Here is a 17,183-nt window from a genome sequence, read left to right on the forward strand (position 1 = left end):
TTACTGTAACTCATTTTGAATGAAAGTAAATGCAGAGCCCTTTATTGTCCTGTACTGTGTGTGTGTATCTGGTTGTGTTAAACGTACGGTTAGTTCAGAGCTGCTGATACAGTGTGGCGTGTCTGTTTATCACAGTTTGTTTAAGTGTGCTTATTGTGGTGTTTTAACTCACATTCTCTCTTGTTGAATGTGTTATTGGAGTGCTGTAAATGTGATGTCTGTGTAAAGCAGTGCCAGTATTCGAGTGTTTCAGTGAGTTTGGTGTGTGTGTATGTCTGTGTGTCAGTGACTCCTAGTGGCCGCTCTCTCAGGACACAGTATTGAGGTGTTCCTCTCGTCTCACAGGCCTTTCGAGCGTTCCCGAGCGGATCACTGGATGCCTGTGGATGTGTACATCGGAGGGAAGGAGCACGCCGTCATGCACCTGTACTACGCACGCTTCCTCAGCCACTTCTGCAGAGACCAGGGCATGGTTTCACACAGGTGCAACACACACACACACACACACACACACACACACACACACACACACACACACACACACACACACACACACACACACACACACATGTACAGTCATGGCCGGTCTAGGAAAATTTATTCAAATGATATCAAAATCATATTAAAAAAAATAAAAAATTAAAAAAAAATATATATATATACACTCACCTAAAGGATTATTAGGAACACCTGTTCAATTTCTCATTAATGCAATTATCTAATCAACCAATCACATGGCAGTTGCTTCAATGCATTTAGGGGTGTGGTCCTGGTCAAGACAATCTCCTGAACTCCAAACTGAATGTCAGAATGGGAAAGAAAGGTGATTTAAGCAATTTTGAGCGTGGCATGGTTGTTGGTGCCAGACGGGCCGGTCTGAGTATTTCACAATCTGCTCAGTGACTGGGATTTTCATGCACAACCATTTCTAGGGTTTACAAAGAATGGTGTGAAAAGGGAAAAACATCCAGTATGCGGCAGTCCTGTGGGCGAAAATGCCTTGTTGATGCTAGAGGTCAGAGGAGAATGGGCCGACTGATTCAAGCTGATAGAGGAGCAACTTTGACTGAAATAACCACTTGTTACAACCGAGGTATGCAGCAAAGCATTTGTGAAGCCACAACACGCACAAACTTGAGGCGGATGGGCTACAACAGCAGAAGACCCCACCGGGTACCACTCATCTCCACTACAAATAGGAAAAAGAGGCTACAATTTGCACGAGCTCACCAAAATTGGACAGTTGAAGACTGGAAAAATGTTGCCTGGTCTGATGAGTCTCGATTTCTGATGAGACATTCAGATGGTAGAGTCAGAATTTGGCGTAAACAGAATGAGAACATGGATCCATCATGCCTTGTTACCACTGTGCAGGCTGGTGGTGGTGGTGTAATGGTGTGGGGGATGTTTTCTTGGCACACTTTAGGCCCCTTAGTGCCAATTGGGCATCGTTTAAATGCCATGGCCTACCTGAGCATTGTTTCTGACCATGTCCATCCCTTTATGACCACCATGTACCCATCCTCTGATGGCTACTTCCAGCAGGATAATGCACATGTCAACAAAACATCCTTAAAAACTGAACTGAGGAAAGTTAGACCGACAACTCATAGCGGAAGGCAGTGGCAAATGACATGGTTCAGAGGAAACAATGGAGCGTCTAATAAAATGTGAAATTTTTTCTGTTTTTAAAAATCTTCACAAAGGTCTAAAGAGGCCTCAGATAAAATATTCATAGTCGGGTTTAGAAGAGAATCAGTCGTATCAAATAGGACTTTTGGTCTCTTCGCGTTGTCAGTAATTAATTGAGAAAAGAAATTAGTTTCTGCCTTCATTACCGGCGTTTGATAGTTGGACAGACTCGATTTTAAAATGTCAATTGAGACCTGGATCTGTTTCGCTCCGCTTTTCGTGCACGGGTGACATCATTTAGATAAAGTAAATCATTATTAAAGTGTGAAGAATAATATTCAGAAAACAAATTTGCAGTGTTAGAGTGAATAGAGAGAGAGAGAGAGAGAGAGAGAGAGAGAGAGAGAGAGAGAGAGAGAGAGAGAGAGAGAGAGAGAGAGAGAGAGAGAGAGAGAGAGGCGGAGAGCAAATAGATGACGGGGAAAAGCACTCAGATTCAAACAAAACTGGATAATGGTCAGACACACATGCATCAATAACCTCCAGATTTGAGATCGAAACACCACGAGTGCGAGTGACCCAGATTGTGAGTTGGACCAAATACAGTTCAGAGACTCTAAAAGAGTTACATATTCTTTGACCAACGGCTTCGAAGGGCAGCAGAGATGAAAGTTAAAGGAATAGTTCACTTAAAAATGAAAATTTGGTCATCATTTACTCACCCAAAGTTGTTTCAAACCTGTATGAATTTCTTTCTTCTGCTGAACACAAACGAAGATATTTAAAAAAAATGTTGGTAACCAAACAGTTGATGGACCCCATTGACTTCCATAGTATTTTCTTCCTACTATAGAAGTCAATGGGGTCCATCAACTGTTAGATTAACAGCATTCTTCAAAATATCTTCGTTTGTGTTCAGCAGAAGAAAGAAATTCACATTCCTAAGTGAACTAAGTCCCCAAGGGTCAATAGTCTATCAGCCTGAGTCACCAGATTAGAGAGAAAATCAGAATATGTATGAATAAAGTCCTTTTAGTGGGTCTGTAGCACAGGAACTTTAAATCAACCTTCAATAACTGGACTTCAAAACTATAAAAGGTGTATTTACTATAAAACCGTTTTGAAACAGTGGCCCGTGGAGAACTGAAAAAGCACAGTCGGGGAGCCATCTCGACAGGCGTTCACTCACCCTGTGTTAACCAGGTCTCAGGAACAAATAAAGTCTAAGGAGCGAGATAAAGTCGTTTGAAATAAAAGATTTATTGGATATTGATTCAGTGAGGCCATCTTAACTGTAGTAGGGCCGGCGGACAGACGGAGCAAACCAGCGTTTCCAAGATTAACTCTCTTACCATTTGACCCGATGGAAGAGCGGCGATGTGATGATAGCGCAATGAAATTGTGCGGGTATAATTTTTGGCCAGGCTGTTATACAAAGAAATTATGAACACATGCAAAAACAAAAAAGAACCAATGAAATATTAATTAGTCAATGTATTATTTTTCCTGTCAGCTTTTTGCTTTTAGCTTTTTTCTATGCATTTTTTGTACAGTAAAATAAAACCTGAGGCTGAAGTTTAGCATTTTTTTTCCTTTGCCAAATAATTTTGTCAGATAAATACCTTAAACAAGTCTAGTGTTTTGTTCTTCCCTCATATTTAAAATATTGAATAAAATATTTTCCTTTAATCAAACTTGTAGGGTTATTAAAAACAAACATCACCTCCAGACATAATTTTTGGCCACTACTGTACAAATACATCATGCATGCACGAAATTGCATTCACAAAACATTTAACTTTCATAATATGACATATAATGATGTGTTTACACTCACATGAGATCCGCCAATAGTCTTTTCACTTGACCACTGATTTTAGGCATTGTGACTTGATTTGGGAACACTTTACAATAAGGTCCTATTATTAGTTCATGCATTAATAAACATTAACTAGCATTGCACAATTCTTTCGTTACAGTATTTATTGATCTATAAATACAACTTTTCATTGTAAGTTCATGTTAACTCAGGCCATTTAGATAATATTAGCAGATTTTTATTTAAATAATGTATTAGTAGATGTTAAAATGTATTAATATTTGTAAATTCTTCAGTAGTATTTTTCATGGTTAGTCGTTGTTAACTAATGCAGTTAATAAAACATTATTCTAAAGTGCTCCCCTTCATTTCATTATGAAAGTTACTGCAAAATTGCCCTTAGTTATGATATTTAAATGAGATGTGGTTTCTTGGTGAGGAAATTACTAGATTTTAAGGAAAGCAATTTCTTATACTATGATAGTAAGAATAACATTAAAAAGTTTATTAACCCTTATTAAAAAGGAATATTTATTAAAGGAATACTGTACAACGAGGTCTCCTTTATTAACATAAATTAATGCATTAACTAACATAAACTAACAATGAGCAATACATTAAACAGCAATTTTTAATCTTTGTTAATGTTAGTTAATAAAAATGTTCATGTTAGTTCACACTGCATTAAATAATGATAACAGATACTTTTGATCCTAAGAACATATTATTAAATCTAGAAATTGACAATCTATCTAAGATTAATAAATGCTGTAGTATTGTTCATTCTTAGTTCATCTTAACTATTGCAGTTAATTTATGTTAACAAATGAAATCTTATTATAGTGTTAACAAATATCATCCAAAAAGGAAAATTCTGTGATAATTCACTGACTAATAAATGAATAATCTTGTGAGCTGTTATTTAATATTTTCTTAATATGATACTTCTATGGTGTTTTCTTTCCTTTTTGATGATTTGACAGATTCTGTTCGGTTCCAAATAATTACAGATAACAGAATACAGGTTTGACACGAGGATTAGGAAGTACTGACAGAGTAAAGAAATAGTTTACCCAAAAATGAAAATGTTGAGGAATGATTTTTGAGGAAAACATTCCAGGATTTTTCTCCATCTATGAATGAGCAACGTAGATCATTTTTGACTGTCCAAAATCCATATTGAAGGTGCTTCGACTTCACTAAAGACCCTTCTCCGTCGGCTGGGGTCGTGTGAAGCCCTCTGAAGATGCAGAAACATGGATTTCGGACCATCAAACGTTGATCATCATTCACCATTCATGGATGGAGAAAAATCCTGGAATGGTTTCCTCAAAAATCTCAAGCTCTGTGATTGTTTACTTCATATGATAGATTGGGTGTCCATGAATGTGTGTCCGTTCTCTTCCTTCTTTTCAGGGAGCCCTTTAGGAAACTGCTGGTCCAGGGTCTCATAAAGGGCCAGACCTTCAGGGTGGCAGAGACCGGCCAGTACCTGCCGAAAGAAGACGTTGATTTCACAGGTGAGTGAGTGAGTGAGTGAGTGAGTGAGTGAGTGAGTGAGTGAGTGAGTGAGTGAGTGAGTGAGTGAGTGAGTGAGTGAGTGAGTGAGTGAGTGAGTGTGTGTGTGTGAGAGAGAGAGAGAGAGACAGAGAGACTTTTAAAGGTCTCTTTATTTACAAAGATACACTTAAATGTGCATTTCCAAGTTTCAAATATACATTATCTTTTGGTCTATCTATTGGACTCTGCAACTGTGTAGGAGGAAACTGCATATGTGACCCTGGATCGTGAAACCAGTCACGAGTCGCACGGGTATATTTGTGGCAATAGCCAACAATACATTGTATGGGTCAAAATGAGCGATTTTTCTTTTATGGCAAAAATCATTAGGATATTAAGTAAAGATCATGATCCATGAAGATATTTTGTAAATTTTCCACCGTAAATATATAAAACATTTATTTTTGTGAGTGAATGCAGGACAATCACGAACATAAATGAACAACTTTAAAGGAGATTTTCTCAGTGTTTTGATTTTTTTGCACCCTCAGATTCCAGATTTCCAATAGTTGTATCTCGGCCAAATATTGTCCTATCCTGACAAACCATACATCAGTGGAAAGCTTATTTAGCTTCATCAGCTTTCAGATGATGTTTAAATCTCAATTTAAAAAAATTGGCCCATGTGACTGGTTTTGTGGTCCAGGGTCACATATGAATCTGATAATAAAGAAGAATATATGTGACCCATGCTGGCAAAAGGAGTCTGAATGTGCACGGGATAATTTCGAGCTACAGGCAAAACTAGTGAAAAACTTGTTTTCACAAAAATGAGTTAATTAAGCCCTTGTGTAGCGATCCCAGTGCTCCAAATAGCAATGAAACATCTAAAAGTATCTTTATTTGTACGTTTTCTAAGAGGAGTGCGTTTCCTTTGCTAATGAGAAACGATCTTACTCGCGCTGACTGACAGATCAGATGCGAGCGCACAAAGACGGCCAAAATATACACACACACACAGAATTACAGTATTTCAAAATATCTGTCTTGACGAGTATTCACGCAGACATTATCTGTTATGTCATAAGTAAAGGTTTAGTTAACTGTTGAGGAAAACATCTGATGTGTAACATTATATTAGATCCGTACGGTACAGTAGGTGTTAATATATATAGGCTGTCTGTTTCATTATTGTTAATCAAACAATTGTGGTATCATGGAAAGATATGTATTTTTCTTGTAGATATTTGGTTTTGACTTTGTGTGTGCCAAATTTGGTGGAATCTCCAGGGATTTTAAGGAACTGTACAGTTGCTAGGTGATTTTTTTTATTTTTTTTTATTTTTTGTGGAATCGTCAGAAAAATGTAACTCGATTTTTCTCAAAATTGACTTTGCTGACTCTATTGACTTCAAACCGGTGCAGCTCAGTCATTTTTTTTGTCTGATTCAAAAAAATCATACATCATTTTGAAGGTTTTTGCTCATTGCTCATTTTTACAGTACGGGTCATATATAGTTTTGCATATACTAACTATGGGAATGGAAGCCTGTCTTCCGTTAAAAGAAGAAATTGCCTTATTGGTAAAGACTCAAACCTTGAACCATCCTGAAAAAAAGCAGGTAACTTTGTTTACTAGTGGACTGTGTGAAATATGTGCTCTCTGACTCCTAGAAACTGCATTAAGCAAACAAATCAGCATGAAGTCAAACTGGCAGACAGCTTGTGCCATTTCAGTGTGTGAAACGGATGAGACACTAGCATCTCACATTTCGCACTCCCTTCCTGTGATGCTTTCTGTGGATACTGGATCTAAAATTATAATTTTTTGTTGCCAGGCAACAGGGTAAACAGACTTGCACTAGCATCTAAACTGGCTCCCAAAAACGCCTGTAATTTCTGCGATCTTAGCGCCGATGGTTTTCTAATGCGTGTGTGTGTAAACAGTGTAGAGGAGAAACGCTTATTACGGTAAACACAGCTGTGTCTCTCCCCGAGGGTTCAAACAAGCCCGATCGCACCAAAGACCCTGTTTACACCACCCTGAGTGTCCCATCACAGCTGTGAGTGCTTATACAGGTGTAACGGGGGCTTTCAGAGCTACCGCTTAAAGTCTGGGCTCTGTAGGATTTTGTATGTTTTTGAATGAAATCTCTCCTGCTCACCAAGGCTGCATTTATTTGATTAAAATGACAGTATAAACTGTAATATTGAAAAATATTATTACAATTTAAAATCAATATATTGTAAAATGTCATTTATTCCTGTGATCAAAGCTGAATGTTCATTTCAGCATCATTACTCCAGTCTTCAGTGTCACATGATCCTTCAGAAATCACTCTAATATGATGATTTGATGCTCAAGGAAATTTTCTGATTATTATCAATGAAGCTGCTTCATTTTTTTGTGGAAACCATGATAATAATAATAATAAAAAAATGCATTTGCTGTTTAAACAACGTGGTGCAGGACGTGAAAATGAAAACTGTTGGGCTGAAACTAGCTAAACACTTGCAAAAAACAAAACAAAAAAAAAACATACACTTTTTTTACAATTGCATTGCGACGGGTGTATGATAGGGCCCTATTAATGTTTTTTTTTTGTTCAATGTTTACTTTTGATCAATGTAATGCTTGCTGAATTAAAGTATTAATTTAAAGAGGCCATATTTTTCTCTTTTTTAAAGTCTTGATTTTGTTTTTGGGCTCTACTAGAACAGGTTTTCATGCTTGAATGTTCAAAAACACGTTATTTTCCCCGTATTCTCCATTGTTTAATCTCCTCTCTTCCCAGTCGGTCAGTAACGCTCTGTTTAGTTCCTGTCTCTATGAAGCTCCTCCCTCTGATTGGTCGGCTGGATCAGTGTGTTGTGATTGGTCGAGTGCTTGGAGTGTGTTTGGGAAATGTCCCGCCCCTTTCCATAACCACCAGTTTTACACACTACTAACTAACTCAACCAGGCCCCACCCCTTTATTCTGCGTATGAATTATGTAAATGTGGAATATTGTGACGTGTTCGTTCCCGGGAAGAAACTCAAGACTACAATGGAGGCGTTTCAGGAGTTCAGAAACACTGACACTGATATAGAGAATATCTTTGTAACTTTACAGAGCTTTTTCATGCTCAAACAGCAACATTACACACTAAAGAAAGATGATCATGTAAAAAAAGTATCATAGGACCCCATTAAAAAAATCTTACTGACCTTTTGAACTGTAATCATGAAATCAGAGACCCTTCCCTTAAAATCCAATGGAGAGGCATTTTAGATGTTACTTCCAGCTGTAAACGGTCATGTTTCTCATGACAGACGTTAATAGCAGATGCTCAGACACACACACACTCTCTCTGTGGCAGGTTCAGAGCCCGTTCAGAGGGGCACCGGGAGCCGACTGCAGGTCACATGGGAGAAGATGAGTAAATCCAAACACAACGGGCTGGACCCGCAGGAGGTGCTGCATCAGTACGGCATCGACACCACGCGCCTCTACCTCCTGTACGCCGCTTCCCCCGAGCAGGACATCCTGTGGGACGTCAAGAGTGAGTGCTCTTTATATACTATTATTCTTTATTTATATTATAATAATTTAATAAAATAATGGTAATTTCCCTAATTCCAGAAGTTTTAAGAATTGAATGTTCTTCAGTGTTCACACTCACAGTGAACGGCTTTTTCAGTCCTTTGTGATTATGGATTTATCATTATTATTATTTAACATTATTATTATTTAATACAATTATTTAACTTATTGGCTATATAGAAATAGCCATTTCTAACTGATCAAATATTTTGACATAACCTTAAAAATGTATACAGGTACTCATTATTGAAATTTCTGTTGATGAAATCCTTTTTTTTTTTTTTTTGGATTTCATTCCTTTCCATGACTACATATTTTTGATTATATTAAATTTTTAACTGATTAAATGTTGTTATTATTATTATTATTATTGGCCCAATAAAATATTTTAAAGCTTGGCATAAATCCAAAAATATTTAACCTTTTTTATAATTCCTTTTAATTTTCAAATATACATTTATTTTTTTCGTGACATTTCCATGTCTAGAAATCACACTTTAAATATATTCTTTTATATATATATATATATATATATATATGTATGTATATGTATATGTACAGGTTTTCCAAGATCTTGGAAGCCCTCATTCTTAACAGAAAAATACAGATGTTTGAATTAAAAATTAATTAAAATAAGAAATGTGTCAGTTTACATCTTGATTTTGCTTATTTTAGTGCTCGTTTTAAATCATTTATATATATTTAATTATGCTATATTGAATTATATTGAATTTTCTGTCCTGTTCACAAGTGTTTGAGAGCCACTGTTTTTAAAACTTTTTTAAATTAATTTAATTTATTATTGCATGGAGATTTTTTAACATTTGAGAGACTTGAGAGGAGTAAATGCATCCCGTGTGAACGGCCATATCCCTGATCCATCCATCCAGAACACTGACAGTACCGCCATCCCAGCATGCTGTTCTGCTTTAACATCATGCTTTACTGTGTGTGTGTGTGTGTGTGTGTGTGTGTGTGTGTGTGTGTGTGTGTGTGTGTGTGTGTGTGTGTGTGTGTGTGTGTGTGTGTGTGTGTGTGTGTGTGTGTGTGTGTGTGTGTGTGTGTGTGTGTGTGTGTGTGTGTGTGTGTGTGTGTGTAGCTGATGCCATCCCAGGGGTGTTGAGATGGCAGGCCCGTCTGTGGGGTTTGGTCACCAAACTGAGAACGGCCCGCGAGGGTCCAGAGACGCCCGACCCGTCCGTCCTGAACAAGAGAGAGCGCTCCGAGGCCAAGAAGATCTGGGAGAACAAGAACTACGCCATCACAGAGGTGAACACACTGATGTTTAGACACAAATGCATTTCACGTCATCATCTTCTGGAGCCTGTTGCACCCAAATACACATTTGACCTGCTTGTAGAGTAAATGAGCAGTGAGTTACTTACTAAATATTTGAGCGATGTACCAGTAAATGCAGTTGACGCCACATATAAACTTACGGAGCAATGGTTGGAACAAATTAGCAAGTAATATAATAGAACTTTATATTCAGGATGCAGAGCTACTTTGAGTGGTATTCAATGGAGAACGATCCATTTTGCCCCAGAATGGTGTAGTTACAGCATCTACCAGCAGGGGCTGTTGGGTCATGCTAACTAGCCAAACCCTCAGCTTTAAAGCGAAAGTTCACCCAAAAATTTAAATGATTTACTCACCCTCAAGCCTTCCTAGGTGTATATGACTTTCTTCTTTCAGACAAATAAAATTGTAGTTATATGAAAAAAGTCCTGGCTCTTCCGAGCTTTATAATGGCAGTGAATGGCCGTTTATGTTTTGAAGTCCATCAAAGCGCATCCATCCATGATAAAAGTAAATCCACACTGCTCTGGGGGGTTAATAAAGGCCTTCTGAAGCGAAGCGATAAGTTTGTGTAAGAAAAATATCCATATTTAAAACTTTATCAACTAAAATAACTAGCTCCCGGCAGACAGCTGTACACATCGATTTACGGCGAAAGAGTAACACTTGACCCGACGCACGAGTCGGTGCATCGCTTCGCTTCAGAAGGCCTTTATTACCCCCCAGAGCAGTGTGGATTTACTTTTATCATGGATGGAACTCGTGTGCCCGGAAATCGCATGATGTCGTGGAAAACATTCCACTGTAAGTTAAATTAATTAGATATAACATATAATTTGGTAGTCAAATATGTGCAAATGTATTTTGTACAACATTTGCCACTGCTTTTTATAACTGAATTAGAAGCACCACAAATTTTAATCGGTGTCTTCTGTAACATAGGGATTACCGAACAGACATTTAGAAGTTTATTTTAAAATGCAATATTGGAAATCAAAATAAAGCTCTGAAAAGACATGCATTTTTGCAACACTACAAGCGTGTCCCATCGGGTAATCAAACATTCTACACACACTTGCAGTCTTCACGCTCACTTAAACACGTGGGCCAAATACAGGACGAGTGGTCAAGTGCAGAGACGGCCAGAGTGGGTATCTGGACAGACCCTGTTATTGAGGAAAGAGTGAGTAATGTGTTGCACTCCTTGGCCATTGGGGGTCACTACAGATCCCATCTGTGTCTGTTCCATTCTGGTCAGTTTAGATATGCTTGGGTTGGAAGTGATTCTTCAAAGTACCAATATTTCATGCGTTCTGTTAATTTAAACTTCATGTGTAAAAATGACAAAAATACTCTTTCCTCCCAAAGCAGAATGTACTGTACGTACGGTAACCTCTGAACACGGTCAAAAAATAAATAATTGCACATAAGTTTAGTTGCTGCCGTATTTTTTTGGGTGAAATAAAAGTGTCTGTTCAAGTCATTTCAACTCTTCCTTTAAAATGTCTAGTTGAATCTCGTATGAATAAGGCAAGTTTATTTATATAGCACATTTCATACACTATGGTAAATCAAAGTGCTTTACAGAAAGGAATTAAAATAATCACAAAATAAAAGCAAGGAAAATTAAAACGGTTATAAAAAGAATTAAAAGAGTAAAAAGATGAAACATAGATAAACTTCTCATCTGGTAAAACACCGGCGTATCATATTTTTCACAACTCCCAGTTTTACTCTGAGATTTTCCCATGGTGATTACAATAATAAAAGAATAAAAGAAATTTGTTAAATTATTTAAAGTAAAGGAAAAACATGAATTTCCATGATTATTAATCATATAATTTTTTACAGTGAAAGGAATAGTTGAGATGCAGAAATAATGGACATTCTTTCATTGTTCACTTACTATGTTGTTCCTATTATGACCTTGCTGTGAAACACAAAAGATGTTTTGAAGAATATCTAAGCAGTTTCTTTCTCCCATCAACTGCATATGAGAACCACATCTGTCTCCAATAAGGACAAACAGCACCATAAAGTAGTTCATCGCCTCAAAGCCCATTTCACAGTCGTGGTTTCAGAAAAAAGAACAGCCTGAACATTCGGCTAAACATTTGCTGTTGTGTTTCATGGAAGAAAGTCAGATAGTTTTACACTACAAGAAATAGAAATGAATAGTTTTATTCGGCAATGATGTGACAGTAAAGACATAATGTTTCTATTTCAAATAAATGCTGTTCTTTTGAACTTTCAATTTATCACAGTTCCCACAGAAATATGAAATGCACAACAGTTTTCGACATTGATAATAATCATCATATTAGAGTGATTTCTGAAGGATCATGTGACACTGAAGACTGGAGTAATGATGCTGAAATTATTTTATTAATATTTCATAATATTACTATTTTTACTGTATTTTTGATCAGATAAATGCAGCCTTGGTGAGCAAAATAAACTTCTTTTAAAAAAACATAAAAAATCTTACTGACCCCAAACTTTAAAAAGTAGTGTATAATGACACGGAGGTGCATAAATGACATAATCTTCATTTTGGAGTGAACGATTTCTTTAGCAGCTGAAAGGGTGTGTCCGGTGGGAAAGTGACGTTACGTGTGGAATGTGTAAATATAGCCAGTATAAATAGCCTCTCAGGGCTGAGATTGATTTTGTGCTGGTAAAGTGCCTCTGGACTCGACTGGATCCAGTCCAGAGCTGCTGAGACTCACATTATCTGATCTCGTGCCGGGAAAAGCCGCTGTCATCAGCTCTGTCCTTCCTCCGGTCAGGACCTCTGCAGGATAGTGGTTGTTCTTTCCGCTCTGATGTGGAAACTGGTGATGTTGTCTCACAAGCATGACAAAAGAGCAGCTTCCACCAGCAGAGGTCATGTGTTCACATCAGGCTTTATCAGTGAATAACCCTCCATCCTCTCAGCAGGAATGATGAGCAAGCTCTGAAACCCTGCCGTCTGCTTCATACATAAGCAGACTGCTGAATTAAAGCGTTAGTTCACCCAAAAATTGTGTCAGTAATTACTCACGCTCATGTTGTTCCAACCCCGTAAGGCTTTCGTTCATCTTCAGAACACACATTAAGATATATTTGATGAAATCTGAGAGCTGTCTCACTCCTCCATAGGCTGATAGGTAATCGATATCTGAGTTACTTTACTAACCAGAAAAGTTAGTAAAGACATCGTTAAAATAGTCCCACAGTGGCTCAATCTTAAGTTTATCAAGCGACAAGAATACCTTTTGTGCGCAAAAACAGACAAAAATAACGACTATATCCAACTCTTCATGTTCTCCTGTGTTTCTCTGAGTGAGTTCACGTAGTGTAACAGCGCAGCGCTTCTGGGTTGTACGTCAGAACGGAGGCTCACTATTGGCCGACGCTGGTCGTGTGTGTGATGCTACGATCCTACGTTCTGACGCTTCTGGTACGATACGATACTTGGCAACATTGCTAAGCAAGATTATTCTCTTGTCAGGTCACAGGCCACTTCACAGAGGGCTTCTTGTTTAATGCGGCCATCTCTCGACTCATGGGCCTGACCAACACACTCTCAGTAAGTCAACAGTCGGTCTTTCAGAATAATGTGCTTGGAAATTCAAAAGACTGATTGAGTCTGCGTTCTCTCTGACTGTAGCAAGCCTCGGCTGGAGTGGTTCTGCACAGCGTGGAGTTCGAGGAGGCTTTGGCTTCGCTCTGTGTGATGACGGCACCCATGTGTCCACACCTGGCTTCTGAACTCTGGGCAGGTACGACACACTCCACACACTCCACAACCTCCACATTTACTCATCCTCATGTTTCCAGAGCTGGACAGCTCAATGAAAGTGAATGTGAATGACACTGCCAAGCAACAAAAAGAAAAGTGTCATAAAAGTGGTCCTAATACGTGCTTAAATTCTTCTTAAGTCACGATAGTTTTGTGAGGAACAAACTGAGAGTTGTTATTCACTGAAAATCTTCCTCTTCGCCGTTGCTCTCAAATCTTACAGTCCTGCCAGGATTACATCAAACTTAGCTTATTTTTGGTCAATATTGAACGATTTACGATTATTTAACACGATTATTGGTGGGTGATATGATCAAAGTATCATTTCATGAAATTAGTCATTTTAAATATCAGTGACATTTCAAAATTCAGCAAAAACGAATACTAGGTCAACTAATAAGAAAAAGGTCCTCAACATAATTGCATAAGACAAGTAAGCAGTAAGCAATACAATCATGGCAAAACTACTAACAAACAAAACAGACAAATAAGTACAACAGAATGAAAATAAAAATGAAATAAACAGTGTTTTAAGTTTTTCAGGAAGGTGTACTAACAGTGGTGTTCAGAGAAGCAAGAGCCTTTGATTAATCAAATGTAAAATAACACTGCATAACGGTCTTAGTGTACAAATTAGATATAGATTAATCTTTATTAAATCTACTTAAAGCCACACCGTGTAACTTTTCAACCTTCATAATATATTTCCAAGACCCTTGTGATGGTACATCGACTTACAATAGGTTGAATGACGCGTCTGCCATAGCCTGACGGGGTCTGTATCGCTTTTACTGGCACTATGTAACTTCGGGGTTCGGGTAGTAACCGGAGCACAAAAAGAATTACAAAATTCGACTGCTTTACGGCATACGTCACTTCCCCCACCACTTCCTCAAATTCGGACGTGAGCGTTTATATAATGTCTATGGACGTGAGATGCCAACCAGCGTTTGTTTTCGGCTTTCGTGCGTATGTTTTTGTCATGGGGGCTGTTGTGTTTACACCTGGCCACTTCATGCGTTTTCTCAGATCGGATAGCTATCCGATTGTGAAAAGACCAGGTGTAAATGTCCTCCGAAACGCATTCAAGACGGATTTGAATCCGATCGCTCAAACCACTTCAGGAGGAGATCTGAGACGCATTCCAGACGAAACTGAACAAGTGTAAATGCATCTGGTTGTTGAAACCACATATGTAAATTGTACTCCTCCCAAAAATGCTAAAAAATAAATAATAAAAAAAACGTGTGAGAGCGTGTTATAGGCTATATGTTATAGCCAGATATGATGACGCTACTGGAACACGCATCACCGCAGATGAGAGCATCAATTCATCAAGCCAACGTGCAAACTAACGCAAATCAAAGTGAAAGTAAGTCGCAGACGCTTAACACACAATCATCATCATCATTAAAAGTAAAGAAACTAAATGATCTTACCAGGGCTGTTGCTGCTCTCTCTTATTGCGGTCTTTGATTTTGAAATTTTAGCTGATGATCAATGAAATGCAGCTCATCTGACGTGCACTTCGTTAAATCTGCATATAGCGCGAGAATTGAAGATCGGATTTAAAGTCGGTGGGGAAGGGGTATTTACGACAGTGCAAGTATTCCACAGCGACTCTAGGGGTCGCTGTTTGACAAAAACACAATTTCTCCACAGTGTCTACCTGCTGATATAGACACTCACACACAGGCGCAGAACACACCTGCTAGTTGACAGTCGGCATTAATACTTCTGGTGTGTTCAAGCTCAGTTTTTTTGCCGATACGCAGCCAACATGAGGCGACAACACAGTCAGCTTTCCCAGCCGCTAGTTCTCTGGTGTCGGCTTGGTCTTTCCCGGGCTTAAGAGCTAATGCACGGATCCAACATACTGTTACACACGTGTCTTCTCCCTCAAATGTGTACGTTTAACGATAACTCCCTGTGTTTACGCGAGTACTCTCCAAAAAGTTATTTTGATTTTGTGTGTGTGCGTGTTTAGACGCGTATCCAAAGCTTTTGCTTATCCGGGTTCGGCCCCGTCTCGAAGCGCGCACAGAGAGCCGCCTGGGGAACAGTGTCTCTTTTGCGGCTTAATGCGCTTTTTAATAACAAATACTTCCCTCAGTTTAGCAAAAGTAGACTGTATTTTACAACACTCTCTTATTTGGCTGATTTGGAGGTTAAGCTTGGGCTTGGTGGATGCTAACCTTCAGGGAAACATGTCCATGTACAGTCAAACCACAAATTATTCAGACACCTGATATCATTTGTGATATTTCTTTACTAGTGTGTGCAGGACACTATAGTTCATTTATGTAAGTGAGGAGAGCAAAATAAAGTAAACTGTGACATATTATACACAAAAAGTCTTCATACAGTGACTACCAGTAACATTTATACAAATTTAAGACCAAAAATGATTCAGACACTTTGAGCTGAGCATGTTTTGCTGAAGTGTGTTTTCTTTAACTGCTAATGCTCTTTTTACACACAGACTGAACAAAATGAAGCATTGCTTGGTGATTGGTTGAGCTAAACTGGTATCATCTAATTGTGTAGTTAAATTTAACAGCTGACAGATATTCAACATAATTCATGTGTGAGACAGTCTAACAGAAGGATGGACAAAACCAGTCAAATATCAACTGATTTGATAACTCTGAGTTATTGTCATATTTTATCACCATTTTCTAAACTATAGCGAGTAAACTGTGATAATGTGAGAAATGTTGAAGGTGTCTGAATAAGTTCTGGTTTGACTGTAGCTGCTTATCTAATTCTGAAAGAGTCTGTTACACTCTGCTGAAGTACATACACATACACATTTCGTTTCATGTTCCCAGTGAATATCTGTAGCCCGACAGGACGACTGTTATTGTGTTTACACCAACATGTTCACTATTATATCGTTATAAATACCTTACATGAAGTTCTGCATTTCTTATGTTTACTAAATTTACAACTCAAAACCCATATATATTAAACTGAGCCAGTGGCGCCCATAACTGTCAAGATCATATTAACTGTGTGTTTATATTTAACATAATATTGTAAATGTTTATGAACCAAACGCTTTGTCATTTCAAACATCAGTGAACATGCTTATATCAAATTCCTTATTAAACTCCTCCATATTTGTGTATGCACAATGTCAGTTGAACTGGTAATAATAGTGTATATCAGCAAAAACACATGCACAAAATCCCTGCATCAACAACAGTAATCCAGCATGATCCGTACATCAGGCTTTGCCACCGCTAATTAGGAGTTTCCTCTTCCATAATTTCTACAAACCTCATTTGATTTAGACCTTGTGCATTCAGTCATCATATTGTTCGTTTTCATGATCAGTTTTAAATGCTTTTTCATTTTAGTGCTTTTAAAAGCGTTTACTTTTTGGGATGCACTGATTGGCCGATACCGATAACCGATTTACATTTGAAAGCCGGTTGCTGATATATTTTTATATAATTTTTGACTGCTTGATTTCAAAAGCAAAAGTCTCACCATTGAAAGCCGTGTCCCAAACACTTCAACATAAATCAAACATATACAGGACAGTAGCCTAGTTTAAACC

The 17,183-nt window shown here is 38.0% G+C and overlaps 1 protein-coding gene across 2 annotated transcripts in view; it reads left to right on the forward strand.

Moving 5' to 3' along the window:
* The window catches only part of lars2 (leucyl-tRNA synthetase 2, mitochondrial), a 125,306-nt gene that overhangs the window by 95,847 nt on the left and 12,276 nt on the right, over positions 1-17,183 (forward strand). For both annotated transcript variants that reach the window (XM_081389302.1, XM_081389303.1), the window contains 6 exons: positions 346-483; positions 4,868-4,971; positions 8,312-8,494; positions 9,635-9,804; positions 13,328-13,405; positions 13,487-13,598. In XM_081389302.1, the coding sequence (XP_081245428.1) occupies positions 346-483; positions 4,868-4,971; positions 8,312-8,494; positions 9,635-9,804; positions 13,328-13,405; positions 13,487-13,598 (785 nt within the window). The remainder of the gene's footprint in view (positions 1-345; positions 484-4,867; positions 4,972-8,311; positions 8,495-9,634; positions 9,805-13,327; positions 13,406-13,486; positions 13,599-17,183) is intronic.

Source organism: Scardinius erythrophthalmus, assembly GCF_964197995.2.
Source record: "Scardinius erythrophthalmus genome assembly, chromosome: 16".
Lineage (NCBI taxonomy): Eukaryota > Metazoa > Chordata > Actinopteri > Cypriniformes > Leuciscidae > Scardinius > Scardinius erythrophthalmus.